Source organism: Oncorhynchus kisutch, linkage group LG11, assembly GCF_002021735.2.
Source record: "Oncorhynchus kisutch isolate 150728-3 linkage group LG11, Okis_V2, whole genome shotgun sequence".
Taxonomy (NCBI): Eukaryota; Metazoa; Chordata; class Actinopteri; order Salmoniformes; family Salmonidae; genus Oncorhynchus; species Oncorhynchus kisutch.
The window spans coordinates 63,447,677-63,470,192 of NC_034184.2; the positions used below are offsets into that span (position 1 = coordinate 63,447,677).

The 22,516-nt window shown below is 40.9% G+C and overlaps 1 protein-coding gene across 1 annotated transcript in view; it reads right to left on the reverse strand.

The window, feature by feature from the left end:
- LOC109899038 (F-box/LRR-repeat protein 7) overlaps positions 1–22,516 on the reverse strand; it is a 34,102-nt gene extending 11,586 nt beyond the window's left edge. The window contains exons 1-2 of the mRNA XM_020494089.2: positions 22,056–22,516; positions 18,140–18,229 (exon numbers count right to left, since the gene is read on the reverse strand). Coding sequence (XP_020349678.1) covers positions 18,140–18,229; positions 22,056–22,092 — 127 coding nt within the window. The 5' untranslated portion in view covers positions 22,093–22,516. The remainder of the gene's footprint in view (positions 1–18,139; positions 18,230–22,055) is intronic.

Here is a 22,516-nt window from a genome sequence, read left to right on the forward strand (position 1 = left end):
GATACCCAAACCAATGATGATCCATATAAAATAATCCATACACAAGTCCTCAGCCATAATAATAAAGATGATCACATAGTCGTTTTGTGCATTATAAACTCAACAGATGTTGAAAAAAGGTATAGTTAAGAATGAGAGGGAGAGGAGAGAAGACAACTACGAGGACAACAACAAGGAGAAGCAGGTGGGAATTTATTGGAATGACTCATGTACTGGAGGCAGCTCTGCGGGGTAGTCACTAGCTGGGACAGCCACAAAGAAATACAATCTGATTTTAAACCTAACCCTAACCTTAACCCCACTGCTGTTCTTATGCCTAACTCTAATCTTAAATTAAGACCGAAAAGCACATATTTGTTTTCTTGCATTTATATGATATATAGCCAATTTTGACTTTGCAGCTGGCCCATCTAGTGGAAATCCCTCAGCTCTGTCTTTCGGTCAAGATTCATCCTAATAAACGTCAGAGCAGAGATACGGGAAGAAAAAAGAGAGAGAGGGGGAAAGATAAATCGGCAAAAGATGTCACAGACTTAACCGAAGCCTGAGAGAAGTGTTCAGGCTGGCTCAATCCAGACCTCAACGCAGTCCAGTAGTACACCAAAGAGCTCCTTTCAAGAACACTACAAAGGGCTTCCATGACTCTAGCTCTTGCCAGTGGGCTAATGCTACAGTGTCTGGCAAGACAGTCCAATTCATTACCTCAGTGCCATTACTCCTGTGACAAGTTCTTTCCCATCGGTCTTTTCCACTGTGGTTGTTTTGCCAAGAAAAGGGGGTGGGGTATGTGAGAAAGTCAGTGACACTCATTTCTAAATCCCAACTGACAGTGAATAGGACATCGTCAAGTCCCTTTTCCAAATCAACCTAGGAAAAACCGCATCACAAAGAAACCAGCACATACAGTGCCTTCAGAAAGAATTCACACCCTATCCTTTTCCACATTTTGTTGTGTTACAGCCTGAGTAAAACATTTATTGAATTGAGATGTTGTGTCACTGGCCTAAATACAATACACCATAATGACAAAGTGGAATGACGTTTTTAGACGTTTGTATGAAAAACGGAAATGTCTTGAACCAAAAAGTATTCAACCCCTTTGTTATGGCAAGCCTAAATAAGTTCAGGAGTAACATTGTGCTTAACAAGTCACATAATAAGTTGCTTGGACTCCCTCTGTGTGCAATAATAGTGTTTAACATGATTTTTGAATGACTACCCCATCTCTGTACATACAACTATCTGTAAAGTCCCTCGGTCGTGCAGTGAATTCAAACACAGATTCAAACACAAAGACCAGGGAATTTTCCCCTATTGATACATGGGTAAAAACTAAAAAGCAGACATGGAATATCCCTTTGAGCATGGTAAGGTTATTAATTACACTTAGGATGGCATATCAATACACCTACTGTAGTCACTACAAAGATGCAGGTGTCCTGTCTAACTCAGTTGCCGGAGAGTAAGGAAACCGCTCAGGGATTTCACCATGAGGCCAATGGTGACTTTAAAACAGTTACAGAGTTTAAAGGCTTTGATAAGCGAAAACTGAGGATGGATCAACAACATTGCAGTGACTTCATAATACTAAACTAAATGACAGAGTGAAAAGAAGGAAACCTGTACAGAATAAAACATATTACAAAACATGCGTCCTGTTTGCAATTTGGCACTAAATTAAAACTGCAAAAAATGTGGCAAAGAAATTGACTTTATATCCTGAATATAATGTGTTATGTTTGGGGCGAATCCAACACAATACACCAATGAGTACCACCTTTCATATTTTCAAGCATGGCTGCATCATGTTATGGGTATGGTTGTCATCTGCAAGTATAAGGGAGTGTTTTTTTTAGGATAAAAAGAAAAAGAATAGAGCTAAGCACAGGCACAATCTTAAACCTGGTTGTGTGCTTTCCAACAGACACTGGAAGATAAATTCACCTTCCAGAAGGACAATAACCTAAAACACAAGGCCAAATATACACGGGAGTTGCTTAGCAAGTAATGCTGAGTAGTGGCATGTATCCATGGATGCCAAGGGAACCAGGCTTCCCCAAATATTTGAATGTATCTTTCATCTGTCTTTGTGTTTTCAAAATATCCCATCAATTTGCAAGTGACTGAATCTCACCAGAGAAATCATCAGAATGAGGGAAACAGTGTCCCCTCTGTCTCAGTATGTGTAGCCCATGTATCTGATGCTGTCTGGACCAAAAGAGAATTTATTAGCCCATCCACCACTCCCCCCTCTTCCGAGGACACATATATTTTTAGTTTTTTACAGTTTTTCTGCTACATATACTTTTTACACATACATTTTACATAAACATTTAGTATATACATTTGACATATATGGTATAGCAGTCACATAACAATAATACATTACCAAACATAAGCTCTTTAATCCCACGCCTCAGCCACTCTCAGCCCATCCCACCTATCACCATAGACCACCCTCGTTTGGTTTCCATGTGCCATATATTTTTCAATTGTGCTGTGACGTTTTGCATACATTTCAAACCTTTCTGATCGTATAGTATCCACAGGTTGTGAGGTAAAGATGAAAACCTTTCCTACAAGTATTATTATATTTTTTATTGTATAACCTGTTTCCGCTGTAGCATTTGACTGATTGATGCCAGCAAGCATTTGGCCTCCCTTCATAAAACAATTTAAAAAATCATTAGCCAATCAGTGTTGAGCTGAGCTCAACTGTGAGTTGTCCTGGTGCAGCAAAACAAACCCCTCAAGGGAGGCCAGTTTGGATTTGGCTTCAGACCAATCAAATCAAGCAAAATGTAACTTTCAGGATAAATGTGTCTGTTTCTGGTCTGTGTTGATGTCCTTCAGTAAATCGGCCATTTCCAATGGATGGAGATGGGGATTTGGACTCTGTACAGGCCAATGATTATGGTCTAACCATAAATGAATATGTTGTGCCACTGGCCTGAGGCCAATATGTAGCCAAGTAGGCTCACGTTAACTAGCTAGCTAACAGTTGGTTCTGTTGTTCATTGTTGCCCATGCGAGGAAGTTTGGCTAGAAAGCATTTTTAGCTAGGTAGCTTATGACAACAGCTAAAAGTGTACTGTAGAATGTTTTGCCAACATGAAAGAGAGGAGGATGGCATTGGCATTCAACTAGTCTACACGTAGGGTGAGTAAAAAAAAGAAGTTTTCTTACGCATGCACGTACACACACACACACACACACACACACATCAGTACCATGGTAAGCCACATGATATTTACAAACATTGATTTGGCTAAATTATTTTGGGAATCTTTAAGTTTGTTTTCGGTGTGTTAAAATGCTGTCATTATTTTAGTAGTTCTTCAAAGTAAATAAGACAAACTTTTATTATTGCTGAATACCAACTATCAATCACTTAGATCATGTATTTTCAGGTAGAGATACCTCGTGTAGCAACTGCTATCGATCCCTCTTTCGAGCCCTCTTTCTCTCTTCTCTGTCTCCATTCCACAACATTCTTATTATAGCTCAGTGCTCCACACATACTGGACAAGCAGGCCAGCGCAATGGATTATGGGAATTAAAGTTAATTACTGTACTACGTTTTCTGTGCTAAACTATGTATAATATTGGCCTGTTGGAAACTACAAGTCCCTACTACATTGCACAGTTCAGGCTGGATCTGATTTACCTCTACAGAAACTGCTCATTGAGCTCACAGAAAATAAATGTAATAACATGGAATTAAAATAATTGAACGGAGATCGGTCAATTAGTTGTTTAAAAAAAAAAAAAAATAACCAGACTTTCGCTGTACCGCTCAGCACTATTACCAAGATGACATTGAATGTTCCTGAGTGGACTAGTTACAGTTTTGAATTAAATCGTCTTGAAAATCTATGGAATCAAGAACCAGCTTGACAGAGCTTGAAGAATTCAAAAATTAATAATGTGCAAATATTGTACAATCCAAGTGTGCAAAGCACTTAGAGACTCACAGCTGTAATCGCTGTCAAAGGTGATTCTAACATGTATTGACTCAGGGGTGTGAATAATAACGTCAATTTGATATTACTGTATTTCATTTTCAATAAATTTGCAAACATTTCTAAAAACATGTTTTCACTTTGTCATTACTGGGTATTGCGTATAAATGGGTGAATTCAAGCTGTAACAAAACAAAATGCGGAATAAGACAAGGGTATATGAATACTTTCTGAAGGCACTGTAATAAGAAATGCTCCATGGTTTCAGATGTCGAAACCAGTGGCCAGGCTTTTGTGTACTGCCTGTAGGGGCTCTAACGTAATTGATAAGGACAGCAAAACGATCCAAAATAGAGAGAACCTGCTGTCAGCATCTAGGCCAGTATTGGGTTACAATTGCTCTATAAAACCATATGGCCTTTATATCTCATTTTTGAAGACTGAGTCCTAATAAGGGCAGAGAAAGTTTAATGGGATTTGTGGGAGAATACTAAGTCTCTCCCACCTTGAGTTGAATAAATGGATGCTGAGATTGTAGTGCAGTGCAGCAGCTTGCCTGTCACCAAGGCCTTCACTACAGGAAGCAGCTACATCACCAGACAAGCCCGAGTACAATGGAGCCTGGCGCTTCGCTTACAATGTGCATACTAGGGCAGGAAACTGTGGGAGTTTTAGAACGACCAGCATGACTTTTCTCTCCCAAACAGCCTGCTCCTCACTGAGCATGAGCAGCACCACGTGTCCTCTGGCCCCTCTGACACATACCCCCAAAACAACACTAATATCCTCAGGGCCTCTAAAAAAAAAGGCCTCAGTGTCTGCTCCAAGGACACACAATCCCTCCCCCTCGCCTCTCCTCACTTCGTAAATCTTCGCTGAGGAGGACTGCAGACCCTCAGATATACGACAGCCAAACCCAGGCCTGATCTGCTCCAAATTTCTCAGCTCAGAGAGAGGCCATTGTGTGTCTATGTATCACAGCACTAATTTCCCTGAACGGAGATGACATTCTGAGGCTCCAAAAGCAATTTGGCGTCAGGGTAGAACTGATCCAGCCTCTTGCAAAGCGCTGACTGTAGAAACATTAGAAGCTGATGCAACATTTACAGGTTGCTAAAGCAGGATATCAAGAGGGAAAAGCAGGAAGTGCTTAATGTCTTCTAACCAACTGCTGCTCCTGGACATAGAGCGTGCTTGAGGTAGTGTACTATACATGTAGATTTAGCAATGTTTAGTTTAGTGACAGTGTGGACAGCAGGTGTGGAATGATGGCCATGATACATAGCTAGAGCTAGGGGCTGGTCCAACTCAAAAAATGACAGCCCTCCCAATGTAAAACATATTTTCACATGACCCTTCCCTTGTACTGTAAAATAAACGGAACACCCTCCCCCTTCATATAATTAACTCAAAATAATGTTAACGACCATGTGTTTATAAACGTGGAAATCGTCTTTGTCACTTCAGCATGCTTTTGTGGCACAGTTAATGCCACGCAGGGCTCCTGGCCAGATGATTGACAGTGCACTGACCACTCTCCCTGCCTGTACATTGCAATCAAAGCCGGCTGCAGGCAATGATCAGCTAGGGAGAAATTATATATATATAATTATATGCAACGAATATGCACCACACAACCAATAAACAAAGCATACCGATTTCAGGCACTTCAATATCATGGTTTGTGTTTTCAACACCAATAAATAGACTATGTCAATATCAACCAAAAAACAGAAAATACAACTCTCCCTACCTTGTAGGCTTACCCAGTATCAAACGCTTGTCTTGACATTAAACTTTTTGGTGTATTGTAACAGATGTCTTTTTCCATTCACCAGTTTGGATTGATTGATTGATTTTATTCGTCAGTAAAAAAAAAAATACACATATACACAATTTTTTTTTTAAAGTGACGGGGATTGCACAATAAACTTATTCCATTGTGGTCCCGAGATTTTATGTAAATACATATACAATTACATAGATACAGACACATTACAGAGATAGAGAAGAAGAATTGCTCAACCTCCAGATGAGTATGAGAGGGGAGTTAAGTACACTTCTTACAAGCTTGTTTTGCTGGTAGCATATTCTTTATTGTTTGGGGTTGCTGGTGACCCATGATGTGCAGGCATAATCAAAGTGACACTGGACTAGTGCACTTGCCAGAGTCTTTAGGGTGTCTATAGCTATTTTCCATTCAATTGCTGACAGTATTTCATGTGGATATTCAAAAATCTTCAATATGCCATTTTCCTTTACAAAATGTTTTGCGCCATGACAGGAAAGATTTGAATTTAACAGATATATAATTCAGATCTAAGTATTCAGACACCAAGTTGACTGTGCCTTTAAACAACTTCGAAAATTCCAGCAAATGATGTCATGGCTTTAGAAGCCTCTGATAGGCTAATTTACATAATTTGAGTCAATTGGAGGTGTACCTGTGGATGTATTTCAAGGCCTACCTTCAATCTCAGGGCCTATTTGCTTGCCATCATGGGAAAATCTAAAGAAATCAGCCAAGACCTCAGAAAAAAGACCTCCACAAGTCTGGTTCATCCTGAAGGTAGCACGTTCATCTGTACAAACAGTAGTACGCAAGTATAAACACCATGGGACCACGCAGCCGTCATACCACTTAGGAAGGAGCCACCTTCTGTCTCCTAGAGATGAATGTACTTTGGTGCGAAAAGTGCAAATCAATCCCAGAACAACAGCAAAGGACCTTGTGAAGATGCTAGAGGAAACAGGTACAAAAGTATCTATATATCCACAGTAAAACGAGTCCTATATCGACATAACCTGAAAGGCCGCTCAGCAAGGAAGAAGCCACTGCTCCAAACCGTCATAAAAAGCCAGACTACGGTTTGCAACCACACATGGGGACAAAGATCATACTTTTTGAACAAACGTCTTCTGGTCTGATGAAACAGAAATATAACTGTCTGGCCATATAATGACCATCGAAAAAGGGGGAGGCTTGCAAGCCGAAGAACACCCTCCCAAGTTCCCAACCATGAATCACAGTGTAACGGCGTTCTTCGTTTGTCGAAAGAGAGTCGGACCGAAATGCAGCGTGGTGGTTACTCATGTCTTTAATGAAGGAAAAAATGACGATACATGAAATAACTAATAAATACAAAAACAACAAACGGAACGTGAAACCTAATACAGCCTATCTGGTGAACACTACACAGAGACAGGAACAATCATCCACGAAATACAAAGCGAACTCAGGCTACCTAAATACGGTTCCCAATCAGAGGCAACGAGAATCACCTGACTCCTGATTGAGAACCGCCTCAGCCAAGCCTATACAACACCCCTAATCAGCCGCGATCCCAAATACACAAACCCCAATACGAAATACAATAACATAAACCCCTGTCACACCCTGGCCTGACCAAATATATAACGAAAACACAAAATACAATGACCAAGGCGTGACACACAGGGGTGGCAGCATCATGTTGTTGGGTGCTTTGCTGCAGGAAGGACTGATGCACTTCACAAAATTGATGGCATCATGAGGCAGGAAAATTATGTGGATATATTGAAGCAACATCTCAAGACATCAGTCAGGAAGTTAAAGCTTGGTCGCAAATGGGTCTTCCAAATGGACAATGACCCCAAGCATACTTCCAAAGTTGTGGCAAAATGGCTTGAGGACAACAAAGTCAAGGTATTGGAGTGGCCATCACAAAGCCCTGACCTCAATCCCATAGAAAATTTGTGGGCAGAACTGAAAAAGCGTATGCGAGCAAGGAGGCCTACAAACCTGACTCAGTTACTCCAGCTTTGTCAGAAGGAATGGGCCAACATTCACCCAATTTATTGTGGGAAGCTTTTGGAAGGCTACCCGAAACGTTTGGCCCAAGTTAAACAATTTTAAAGGCAATGCTACCAAATACTAATTGAGTGTACGTAAACTTCTGACCCACTTGGAATATGAAAGAAATAAAAGCTGAAATAAATCATTCTCTCTACTATTATTCTGACATTTCACATTCTTAAAATAAAGTGGTGATCCAAACTGACCTAAGACACGTCATTTTTACTAGGATTAGTTGTCAGGAATTGTGAAAAATTGAGTTTAAATGTATTTGGCTAAGGTGTATGTAAACTTCCGACTTCAACTGTATATATTCGTCTGCATAATGGAAGAGAAGCTTAGGCCAAACCCCATAGATATATACATTTCTTTATGTCAGATGGCTACTGCGTCTGCTGTACAGATAGATATAGACGTACAGGAGGAGGGTAATTCATACATTTTCATACAAATATAGACATTTTTTTGTATAAAGATAAGCATGATATTGTTAGATTATAAGAGTACCTGAAACAGTCTTCCTCAACTCAAGTTAAACTGTCGGAGTAAATTGGAGCGCCGGGGCACACTGCCTTCATATCATAGGCCTCCAGTAGCTAAATCTTAATAATAGCCACACCAAACCTTCACAAACATTTCTAAACTGTATTAAGGTAATATCAAAAGTAAGCCAAGCTATTGTTTATAGGGAAAATATGATTAGAATAGAGAATGTAAACCAGGGAAAAAACACACAACTTTCCCCGGTGCTGGATAAAAAAAACAGCACCCTCCCCAAAGCAAAAAATGTATGTTTGGCATCCTCCCCTATTTTGGGCCATCCCTCCCCCCAGTAAATGTTGATCTGTTCCTTAGCCATTTGCAACAGATGCACAGTAGATCGCAGCCAGTGAGGAAAGAATTCCCCAAATCATTGTGTTATGATTGGAGGAAATGTAGAGAACATCCCAGATGCTTTGCTACATGTCTTCTGCTCTGGCTTTAAAACCCCTGGAAATAGGGCTGTAATTTTCATCCATATGGCATGGTTGCTTCCACCACAGCTGTCACTTTCTCTACTGAGTAGTGACACAACCCTCAGAGCGAAAGGAAGAGATAAACCAGAGCAAGGTAAAGCCCTATATCCACATCTGATGTCATATTGGCACACAGACTCACACAGATCCAGGTGTTGTATAGCCAAAACCTGACTAGCGGGACCACATGGCGTCTTTCCCAACTCCTGTCGAACATGCTCCAGTTATAATACTGAAAAGTGGGATTCAGAGTGAAAGAAACCAACACTGCAACTGCATTCAAACAAGTGGGTCTATGTCCTGCCTTCCAGAGATAGATCATGAAAAGACTAAGCAGTAAATCAGAGAAGAATTATAAGATGAAAGACTGAGGCAAACTGTGCTCCCTTCCCCTCCTCCTTGAGGAAATGACTTTTACTTGTTGTTTTTATTTTTCTCTTGCAATCTCAACAGTCATTTTCTGTGCCTGACGCTCACATTTCCTCACTCTGGAAGTGAGGGAGAGAATGGGGGAGGAGCTGAGATAGTAGACAGAAAGGAGGTGCAATTACAACAAATATATCTCAAACTCACATACAAACCACCACAAGACAGCTATTTTTAAAAAATGTTTTCTTTGTGAAACATGAGCTTGATTTGCGGTAAATAGCATGTTGGAGGGAGTAAAGTATCTAAATCAAACTAAAATAGGGCAACTATAGTTTAATAATCCATCTACCCTCCATATTGCAATGATTTAACATTGGAACACTGTGTGGCCTACATTGACAGATCCTTGCTATTTCTTTACTGCAAGGTGGGGTATTATGTATATTATCCCTTGTAGAGGAGTTGTCATAGTGTAGACCTACATGTAACTTCTTTCAAGCAGACCTCAAACACAGCTCTGCTTGGTCTGCCACTAGAAGTCAAACATGGGGTCAGGGTCTACAACGCTGGCAGTCTAGCACCTGCAAGACATTTCCATATAGAAACAGCTTCCTCCTCTAAACAAACCGCCATGCCTGTTTGAGCACCTTTCAACACAGCTGTCAGGCTGGAGGACAAATGATGGGTAGACCGCCTCTCTCGGTGTAGCAAAAACGTTCTGCTAATGCTCGGAAAACACAGCGCTGCCGCAAAAGTGTGACGTTTGCCAGGGGCCTGTGTTATTGTTTGGTTAGGGAACAACCCGCTCAATCACTAATAAATTAACTGTGTTATTTATGATCAGTGCACTGAAAACACAGAAGGTTTTGATGATAGCTGTTTATAAAAAATAAAAAATACTGTCTTGAGGAATCTTACTAGTACCCACTGGTAAGGTTTTGTAGCTTATAGTAACACTATGGAATATCCTGTGTTGTGCTGTTCATCATAACAGACCAACATCTCCTCAGACCATTTCATATCTGACAATGAAAAATCTACATGAACATACATCATATATGCACTATACTGTATATACAAAAGTATGTGGGCACCCCTTCAAATTAGTGGATTCAGCTATTTTAGCCACACCCGTTGCTGACAGGTGTATAAAATCGAGCACACAGCCATGTAATCTCCATAGACAAACATTGGCAGTAGAACAGCCTTACTGAAGAGTTCAGGGACTTTCACTGTGGCACCGTTACAGGATGCCATCTTTCCAACAATTCAGTTCATCAAATTTCTGCCCCGCTAGAGCTGCCCTAGTCAACTGTAAGTGCTGTTATTGTCACGTGGAAACATCTAGAAGCAACAACGGCTCAGCAACGAAGTGATAGGCCACACAAGCTCACAGAATGGGACCGCCGAGAATCAACATCTGCACAGTCCTGTGTAGTTCAGTTGGTAGAGAATGGTGCTGTGGGTTTGAGTCCCATGGGGGACCAGTATGAAATAAAGTATAAAAATGTAAGCACTCACCACTATAAGTCACTCTGGATAAGAGTGTCTGCTAAATTACTAAAATGTAAATGTAGGCACCAGAACTGTTTGTCGAGAACTTCCATGAAATGGGTTTCCATGGCTGAGCGGCCGCATGATGCCAAGCGTTGACTGCAGTGGTGTAAAGTTCCCTGCCATTGGACTCTGGAGCAGTGAAAACGTGTTCTTTGGAGTGATGCAACTGTGCACAAAGCGAGGTCCATACAGAAATGGTTTGTCGAGATCGATGTGGAAGAACTTGACTGGCCTGCACAGAGCCCTGACCTCAACCCCATCGAACACCTTTGGCATGAATTGGAACACCGACTGCAAGCCAGGCCTAATCTCCCGACCTCACTAATGCTCTTGTGGTTCAAGTCCCCGCAGCAAAGTTCCAACAGCTAGTGGAAAGCCATCCCAGAAGAGTGCAAACTCCATGTTAATGCCCATGATTTTGGAATGAGATGTTCAATGAGCAGGTGTCCACATACTTTTGACCATGTAGTGTATTTACTTGAGCATACAAAATAAATGGATCATGGGTCTATGGGGCGAGTAGTTTACAAACAGCTGGAATTCAAGGGATTTATCGTCCTTTGGAGGATCAAAATGTTAACATTTTGGAGACAGCAGAGTTTTCTACTTTGCACTGTTTAGACTGCACTGCTGACCCTCACTGACTTCAGAGTAGCCAAGTGGAAACACACTTCAGACTGGCCAGAGGCTGATTATTGTACAGAGGACAATAAATGTGGATTATTGGATTTGAATATATGGCTCCATATCCTGTGTGGGTTGATGAATGACAATGCCATTGCTAATTGAGAGGCTACTATCGATCTTGCGATAATCCAATAAGAAATGTATTAGGCTGGGGAAATTGGATTTGATATTGGGTATGAAATTAACTGGAAGAATAATTAGTTTGATTCCAATGGCCACAGAGCCTGATTCCTTATCACACGTTTACATTAAAATGGCTAAATTCCACCTCATATTATTTTATCATGTTCACGAGTAGAAGACTAATGGCTACTTTTCCCTACACACTGTTTCACTTTTCTTTTGTTCCTGGTCAGACAGGAAGGAAGCGGTCATGTGTATTTTCCCCACCATTCACTGTTTCTAAGTTGCCTTCCTGGTGCCAGAACAAATTGCTGGTTGGTTTGGGGGGGGGGTGGGGGGGGATGACAACACAGAAGGTGCATGGCTTTGACATGGTGATCTTTCCAATGAATCACTCTCTTATCTGTGACTGAAGAAGCCTGATACTACTAGGCCAAGTGGGATTTTTCATATTATCATTTCTCACTCTCAACTACATATGCGGTATCTAAAAAAGCCACTGTTGCTACATACTATAGGTTCTGGGTGCTGAGATGACTAAACACTATAGGAGTTCTACACATCCTATTTCTATGGCTGAACCACATTCCACCCCAGAGTAGAACCGTGCCAAAGAAAACCCTCCAGGCAGGCCCAGACTGCAGGGCCATGCTGGGAGTCTTCAACCTCATCCATCCCAGGGGAGGAATGTACCGTCTGAAGCTAATAAGCAGGTCAGCTGTTTGAGCCCACAAGCTCTCCTAAATAGCCATAAAAAACACATATCACAGAATGATATTGGATGACTTCATCAAAAGGTATTTTCCACTTGCTTAGATCCGCTGTGATGGAGACGAGGGGTATAACTCTTCATCTTCTTCATGTGGAAAAAAGGCATGAAGAAGTATTGCTGAACCACAAGAAGGTTCTGGGAAAACACGAGGGAGCTAAATCCCAAAGAGTGACTTGATGCAGGTGCACGGCAAGCCAATGGAATGAACAAATTCCCAAACCCTCAAATAAGCTCTGCAATAGTCTACTGCATGATGGCAATATATGTCCTACAATGAAGCAAAAACAAGGTCCTATCTTTAACTTCTGTGCCCCAATGTGGCCCAGTTGTATTGTGTAAAGTCTGGTTTCATCAAACACTTTAATCATGATTTCACATCCATATGTGCAGTGAGGGTTGACAACTTTCCAAGCCAAGACTGATGCAATATTATTGTTCTTCTTATGAAGGTACACAATTAAATAAGGCCACCCAGATGACTTCACATAATCCAAGTGATGCGTCATCATGAAATTACCCGTGCTGCTACTGAATGCAAACCTTAGCTAGTTCAAATAGCCTAGAGAGAGGATCCTCTCCCAATCAGCAAGTTTGGCAAAGCCAGTTTGCTTTCGTGACTCCCAAGCTCACAAGGCCAGGAAATGTGATGGACCATGCCTCCAGATCTGAGCTCTGAGCCAATGTGTGATTTTGTGCAGGAGCAGCCTGCATCCTGATTAGTTTAGAGGGCCGTGGGGCTGGGTGGAGTGTGTGTGTGTGTGTGTGTGTGCGTGTGTGTGTGTGGGGGGGGGGGCTTTGGAGTCACGAAAGCAAACGGGCTGTGGTTGTGGTGGTTCCAGACCATGTAATTACTCCCACTTAGCAGGAAGAAAAAAACAACAATTTCTGTCATAACACAGGAGCGGAATTATGGTTGTGCAGCCACCGACCACGGCCCACTCTCCCGTACAGGTTGTTCTCCTAGCTAGCAGACACACAGGGCACAATTAGTAATTTCCCATAATACCCCAATGAAGGTTCCAGCAGCTCCTCGATGGAGAGATACTGGTGAGTCAACGTTTCCCTCTGAGCCTAATGTAGTCTGGAGAGGAACAATACTCTGCCTTGTTTTCAACCCAAGCTGGGAGTAGTAGACCAAACCTCCTGAATTGACTTGTTACAGTTCACAAATGGTTAATTGGATTATTCATTAACATTAATGATCATTAATGTTAATTACATTAGCCACTGAGTGGTCCATTATGGAACCAGTCATTGAAAGACCTTAAGACCAATACATATGCACTAGTGATGCGTGGGTTGACTCATGACCCACAGTCCCCGCGATTATATCCACGGGGTTGGCAGGTTTAGGGTCATGAAAAAAGAGAAAACTATCCATTAAAAGTCCAGAAATGTATAATTTTTGTGCAATTCATTTCTATAGGCTACATTGAGGTTTTGCTTTCATTATTTGTATCTGGCGTTAATGCGCAACCTAGGCCTTAGCTTTAGAGTCTAACTGTAGTGCGCCAAATACATGCCAAATGCTTTTGGAAACGTCGATCCACTGAGGCAAAAAGAATAACTCAATAACATAAAATCTGCGAAATGGAGAGTTGAAAATAAATTGAAGGGAGGGCCAGAACAGCAGTCTAATGTTTGGGAAAGATTTGGTGAAGTGTTAAAAGAGGATGATAGTAGTGACGGCTATATGGCTATGTTATGTGTGATGATTGTGAGGCGGTATACAAATTCGGACTTCAAGAGAATTGTGCTGTTCAGATGGGTTCAATGGAATAGTACCCTAAATGAAATATGGACACTGACTGTAGGCCCATAACCTCTCACATAGCCTAATATAATATTTACTCCTGCAGAATTAAGCAGTTATTGCAGTAAAATGATATACCAAATATACATTTGGACTCTTTTTGAAATATTATTTATTTATTTTAGCATCTTGAGAGAATTTGGCCATGCATGGCCATGCATTAACAGTTTAATCTCTGGATTTCTTCATATATTTAAATGATATGTGAATCAGTTCCTGCAGTAGAGTAAAGACAACTGTCCGTCTTTTCAATGTCTTCATTCCAACCCCTTTCATCTTGCTGGAACAGTTGATGCAGTTAGGGAATGTCTGTAAAGGTGCTATCTTTATCAACATCATAAAAGCTGATAGTATTTCAACCACATAAAATATTAATTCAAGCTGTCTGAAAACGTATAAAAACCTGTTGGGTCGTTTTAACAGCTTTTAATTTCCTTAAAACCGGCCAAACTGATCTCATTTGGAAATTTTGCATGGAAAATCTTTCCTGTATTTTTAGAATTATTTTATTTTCTACCCGGTCCCTGAATGTCTTTGCTGCAAGAGAGAAGTGGAGATGGAAGAGGAAAGCAAAAACAAACTTTACCAATGTCAACTGCATTGAAGCATTCATTCTATCGATTTATGACATTATTCTGGTGAGCAAGGGTTTATTTACTGTAGTCTTCTAGGGCAACAAGTAATGACAGAAGGGAAGCTGAATGTATCTAATTATAGACAAGTTGACAAATAGCCTACCAAATTGTTGGAAAATATAAGCAGAAACATAAGCCTATCTAAAAAAATATTTAGCAGTCTCTGACTGTACAGCGCATTTTCTCTGTATTTGCGGTTAGTGCGGGCATCAGATTTCCACTTTATCACATATAGTCAAGGAAATGCAGGATGTGTTATTAGCAATTGCAGGCGGGCGACAAACAGCTGACCCATGCATCACTAATACGCACATACATGCACATTTTTGTACGAAACAAAAATTGCATCTGATATAATATGAAGTTTCACAGCAAAAGAGTCTTATTTATACAGTGCCTTGCGAAAGTATTCGGCCCCCTTGAACTTTGCGACCTTTTGCCACATTTCAGGCTTCAAACATAAAGATATAAAACTGTATTTTTTTGTGAAGAATCAACAACAAGTGGGACACAATCATGAAGTGGAACGACATTTATTGGATATTTCAAACTTTTTTAACAAATCAAAAACTGAAAAATTGGGCGTGCAAAATTATTCAGCCCCTTTACTTTCAGTGCAGCAAACTCTCTCCAGAAGTTCAGTGAGGATCTCTGAATGATCCAATGTTGACCTAAATGACTAATGATGATAAATACAATCCACCTGTGTGTAATCAAGTCTCCGTATAAATGCACCTGCACTGTGATAGTCTCAGAGGTCCGTTAAAAGCGCAGAGAGCATCATGAAGAACAAGGAACACACCAGGCAGGTCCGAGATACTGTTGTGAAGAAGTTTAAAGCTGGATTTGGATACAAAAAGATTTCCCAAGCTTTAAACATCCCAAGGAGCACTGTGCAAGCGATAATATTGAAATGGAAGGAGTATCAGACCACTGCAAATCTACCAAGACCTGGCCGTCCCTCTAAACTTTCAGCTCATACAAGGAGAAGACTGATCAGAGATGCAGCCAAGAGGCCCATGATCACTCTGGATGAATCTACAGCTGAGGTGGGAGACTCTGTCCATAGGACAACAATCAGTCGTATATTGCACAAATCTGGACTTTATGGAAGAGTGGCAAGAAGAAAGCCATTTCTTAAAGATATCCATAAAAAGTGTCGTTTAAAGTTTGCCACAAGCCACCTGGGAGACACACCAAACATGTGGAAGAAGGTGCTCTGGTCAGATGAAACCAAAATTGAACTTTTTGGCAACAATGCAAAACGTTATGTTTGGCGTAAAAGCAACACAGCTCATCACCCTGAACACACCATCCCCACTGTCAAACATGGTGGTGGCAGCATCATGGTTTGGGCCTGCTTTTCTTCAGCAGGGACAGGGAAGATGGTTAAAATTGATGGGAAGATGGATGGAGCCAAATACAGAACCATTCTGGAAGAAAACCTGAATGGAGTCTGCCAAAGACCTGAGACTGGGACGGAGATTTGTCTTCCAACAAGACAATGATCCAAAACATAAAGCAAAATCTACAATGGAATGGTTCAAAAATAAACATATCCAGGTGTTAGAATGGCCAAGTCAAAGTCCAGACCTGAATCCAATCGAGAATCTGTGGAAAGAACTGAAAACTGCTGTTCACAAATGCTCTCCATCCAACCTCACTGAGCTCGAGCTGTTTTGCAAGGAGGAATGGGAAAAAATGTCAGTCTCTCGATGTGCAAAACTGATAGAGACATACCCCAAGCGACTTACAGCTGTAATCGCAGCAAAAGGTGGCGCTACAATGTATTAACTTAAGGGGGCTGAATAATTTTGAAATATCCAATAAATGTCGTTCCACTTCATGATTGTGTCCCACTTGTTGTTGATTCTTCACAAACAAATACAGTTTTATATCTTTATGTTTGAAGCCTGAAATGTGGCAAAAGGTCGCAAAGTTCAAGAGGGCCGAATACTTTCGCAAGGCACTGTATTCTCTTCTCTCAGCAACACCTTGAAATGTATGACTGAGTGACAGCTAGAAGTACTGGGTAGCCTATGTGTTTGTTTTCTTGTGGGAGGCTCCACAAGAATACCTCATTCCTCTCTTTCAAAGCAAATATAAAAAGATTGGTGTCCATACAATGGAGTGTGTGTGTGTGTGTGTGTGTGTGTGTGTGTGTGTGTGTGTGTGTGTGTGTGTGTGTGTGTGTGTGTGTGTGTGTGTGTGTGTGTGTGTGTGTGTGTGTGTGTGTGTGTGTGTGTGTGTGTGTGTGTGTGTGTGTGTGTGTGTGTGTGTGTGTGTGTGTGTGTGTGTGTGTGTGCGTGCGTGCGTGTGTGTGTTTGTCTAAAGATGGTTAAGAAGCCTATGCCATTTTTTCTCTTAAAAGGAAAATTGCCTGAACTTTGCCTATGATGGGTTTGAGGAGATTGAAGCTCAGCAGACGCTAAGTAGAGTTATATGAAACACATTCTAAACAGCTGATAGAAAAGGAGACATTTAGGGTTTCATTCCATAAATGCAAGCAGTCAGTCAGCTCCTTTGATTGACGAACTGTCAAACAGATTGACATACCCTCAAGAAAGACATATGTTACACATATTGGAGAGTACTTTTCTACCAAAGCCAGAGCGTTGCTTGGATATATGCAACTGTCTTAATATCTTGGAGATTTTATTTGATGTTTGACAACCACAAAATCGACAGGAGTTACAAACACATTAGCACAATGAAGAGCAGGTCCCTGATGTAGCCAGGTTGGCACATTGCCTGGGCATACTCACTGGGAACTGGGGTTGGAGGAAGGAGAAGGAGAGCCACCATAGAACAATGTCTGCTTGGAAGGAGAGGGTCTATTTGTGAGAGGCACAGAGCTAACCACTACACCAATGATACAACCTAATGGATCAGCTAGATGGCCATGCATTCCAGACCAAACAAAGAGCAGAAAATTGGCATCGTTTAGCTAGTCCTGCTATTGCTAGACAATGTAATACATCACAGTATTATATGTTCTCTTCAGCATTTCCCATTGGTCTTCTTTCTCTCTTCCTCTCTCTCTCCTTTTCTCTCTCGCACCGGCAGACAGACACACACACACATACACACATACACACACACACACACAGAGAGAGATAAAGAGCATGCTCACTGACAAAACTCAACCCTGATATTACCAGTTTGGACAAGCATTCTTCCTCTTCGAGGGGGCAGGAGTTTTGAAACAAAGCAATAGAAAAGCCTCCGGCTCCTTAGCTCTGATGAGAGCCGTGAGTTTGTTTTCAATTTAGGGTTATCCCAGGAACACACAAGTTTCTCCAAAAATAGGCAGTATTACAGAAAGGGGATGGGGGAGGGGGGGGTGAATAATGAGCACCAGATGCCTTACCTTCGGTGGTAGCCACATTCTTTGGAGCTTTGGTCGGTGTGTGATCTGTACTCGAACTAATGTCAGAGGAGATGCTGGAGCTACCTTTACCTGTGGACAAAGAAAACATACATAGATGTTACACTCATGAAAGATTGATTGATATTGATAGGGTGAGATATCTGAAAGGGTTTAACCAACAGAAGAATAGCATACTATGGAAACATGGAGAGCCATCTCTACTGTCCTTTAAGACTTCTGCCTCCCTCAGTTTCAGTTGGACATTTCACCTTGGCATGTGTTCAACATTTTTGTTGGTTGCTTCCTATGATAGTGTGTCCCCTCTTCCATTTGGAATAGGAATCACGTTTCTCCTTTAACCCCTGCTTCCAAGAAAACGGAAAAGACAGAAGGGAAAGGCTGTCCTGTCAGAGAGGGAAATGAGTAATCACATACGATCTGCGATTGCAGCTTCATGGGTCCTCTTGGGGCATGCAGCGTAGTGGTCCCAGCTGTAAGCAGTATTCTGTATGTAGAATAACTAGATGTATGGTCCGTACTCAGTAGTACACAGCTTAACTATATGCTGTGAGTTTAGTCTAGATGGTTGGTTTCTAGCTGTTTTCTTCTCCATGAAAAGCTGCTGATGACATGATCTCCTCTCACTCCTCTCTGAGGGCCAACAGGCTGTTAGTGGACATTATTTTTTTTACTGCACCTCATTCCTCCGTCAGATCATAAATGCAGCCTTGTGCCTTCACCCAGCGTGAGAGCCTCCTAGGTCTTCCCAAACAGTTACACCCACACAACACAGGCCTATGTACACATACTTATGCGCACATCAAGGCCACTCATGGACATGGACTAGACAACGCCAGAGAAATGTGGTTAACATGCATGAACGCTGTGAGAGGAAAGTAAGAGCGCTGGAAGATGGCAAGTGCAAAAAAAAAAGCTGCCCCCAGGACACAGTTCAGCTTAGCCGTTGAAAAAGGCAAAGATGTCTTAACACCTCATCTGTAATGACTATACTAAAACCTACCTCACCAGACTAGTAATTTTCAAGTGCAACTTCCCCCTCCCACATAAAGTCTACACACACGCACGCACCCACGCACGCACACACACACGCACGCACGCACACACGCACACACGCACACGCACACGCACACGCAGGCAACATATTGTGGTGACATCATAGAGACAGCACATCTGCTATGGTTTCCACCAAATTGAGTCACATCATCATGATAGAGAACCATATAGATGTTAAAGTAACTCTCCAGTGTTTCCAGATTTATATGAACTATGACCTAGAATTAATTACAATACGAGTGAAATAGTTTTCCTTCCAATTTTTTATTGAATAAAGTATGTTAAAATCATATTTTCTGTGTTGGTGACGGCATACACCAATCATTAAAAAAATATTAATTTAAGTAGACAGCTGATTGGTCAGCTCAACCAATGAGCCAACATAACATCATGTTCTGTAATGTAGCAACCATGTTTGAGATACAAGTTTGAGTTTTTTTTATTTTATCCTAATGCTTAAGAGTTTTGAAATCTGCCACACCCCCTTTGAATGAGCTTTTGTTTTGTCAAAGGAGAAAAACATGCAGATGTTTAAAAACAATATTCTATGGATTGTTTTATCTATAAAACTAACTTAAATAGTTTTGATCACTTTACACATTTGTTTTGGGATCCACCCCTGTAAACGTAATTGGCCTAATGGCGCGTGAGTGGAGAAGGAACGTCTCATTTCAAGCAAGCACATTTCCATCCATGTTCACTCTCTTCGTCGACTCTCCTCGATTAACTTTGACCTTTTTCAAAAGGAGGCAAGAGAGGTCGGAGGAGAGAGGACGCAGAAGGTGAGCAAATCTAATTGATAAAAGCCCCCCCCCCCCCCCCCCCCCCCGTCTTTACTGAGATATTACTGGAGAAAACATTAGTTTAACAAGACAAGAATCATATAAGAGCTTTACAAATTGTGCCGACCTCGTGATTCCTGTCCTTGGAGGGAAATATCAGTATGTAGTTGACACATTCAGAGGAAGTGGACCTGTGAAAGGCACCTGAGAAATGCTTGTTGACATTTCTGGGGAAAAAAACGTCCTTTCCTGTCTTGTGCTTATATAATGAGTTGGGAGAGCATTGCTCAGTTTTAGTTACTGAAGTGTGATTTATTGTGGGGGACACTTGGAAACAGATGTGTAAATGGACCGAAATACACTCTATAAAACACATTAATACAATTCTGTTTGACAGCCTTAATATTAATGTTAATATTAATGCTTTACTGCATAACTTGTTTGAAGGTTTTCAGCGGAGCTGCATGCAATTTATTGTGTAACAGGCTACATCCCTTCGGTAAACATAGGCTAGTTCAGTCATCTCCTGTGGAGCAAAATGAACAGGTATGAATCCTAAGCCACCCAAGTAGTGTTTAAGATGATTCTCTCTCCCAAATTATTTCTGTTGTAACACAAAAATATGTATTTACATAAGGAGTGAACCACAAATGGTCTAATAAACTGGTCTGTTAAAATCTGAGGGAGAAGACTTGAGGTCTGAGGTGCTGAACTCCTCAAGAGTTGATGAGATATGCCAATCTAGAACACAGTAACAATTGGACACATAATTAAGTACTGTAGATGAATTTCCCAAATAGTCATACTTTGTAGATTTCTATATTTTGACCTTGGTAGAGAAATTATGGTATGTGTATGGTCAGTGATGGAAAAAGTACCCAATTGTCATACTTGAGTGAAAGTAATGATACCTTAATAGAAAATGAGGTCACCCAGTAAAATACTACTTGAGTAAAAGTCTAAACTATTGTGTTTTAAATATAATTATGTATCAAAAGTAAAAGTCTAAATAAATTCAAATTCCTTATATTTAGCAAACCAGTTGGTACAATGTTCTTTTATTTTTTTTAAATTTACAGATAGCCAGGGGCACACTGCAACACTCAGACATAATTTACAAACAAAGCATTTCTTTAGTGAGTCCGCCAGATCAGAGGCAGTATGAATGACCAGGGATGTTCTCTTGATGACTGCGTGAATTGGACCATTTTCCTTGTTCTACTAAACATTCCAAATGTAATGAGTACTTTTGGGTATTAGGGAAAATGTATGGAATAAAAAGTACATTATTTTCTCGAGGAATGTAATGAAGTAAAAGTTGTCAAAAATATAAATAGTGAAGTACAGATACCCCAAAAACAAATTCTTATTTACAATGACGGCCTTCATTGGCCAAACCCAGACGATGCTCGGCCAATTGTGCGCCACCCTATGGGATACAGCCTGGATTTGAACCAGGATGTCTGTAGTGACACCTCTAGCTTGCACTGAGATGCAGTGCCTTAAACCACTGTGCCACTCAGGAGCCCATAGGTCCTTCCACGAAATTGGTATCTTGTAACTTTGCAAGACAACATAGGCTATTATCACAATTAACAGTCCTTCTATCTCATCTTTTTTATGTCCCATGATATAGGTTGTCATTATTATGCAATGAGGTCTGATGTTTACTTCCCATACAGTAAAGTCCCCTCACCGGGTACAGAAGGCCTATTGGGCTATAGACTAGATGGAATGATCATGTGCATAAAATATGTCTGCCATATAACTAGTTATAGCCTACTTCACTTTAAGAGTAAACACCATGACATGCCTTTTTGGTACAGGAAAACTCTATTTTTGTATGCAACAAAATATTTGCTATTAAATAAGCAAGGATGGATAAAGGCCTTCTGAAATTAGACTAATTAATTCAGTTGTGGAACAGCACAGAAGAGAAGATTCCATTATATTCTAATACAAACCCATCAATGTTGAATTCATAAAAGATAAATTCGTTCTCAGTAGTTGGTTAATCTGGCGAATGTTTCCTTCAAAGTTTGGGCATTCCAAATACTCACCCTCACTTCCATACTGTTTCCCATTGTTCGCACCCATCCTAAAGAATGCATAATCTACATGCAGAACTCATTGGTATCCAAAAAAAGCACAAATCCAGGATAAGCGTCCACACACTATCAAATATGAAAAAGGAAATGATCACACAGAACTAAGGAAATTCTAAAATAATATTTGTCATCGAATGGTTAATCCAGATGTTGACAGAATAACGGGGATAGAAGACATTTCGATTTTTACGCAAACCAATCCAGACTAGAGTTTCCAAGACGGTACGGGAAGCGTAACTTCTCTATCAAAATAGTTTGTTTAACTCTATAACTTTGGGTCTGCATTGTTCGAATAAATCCAGCATCCGAATAATATCAAATATACGTTTTAAATGAAACCCCCTAAATGCAACCAGCTGTTGCGGGTTGCGTGCAGTCATGGAGGCGTCCAGAACCATACCCAATAACTTTTG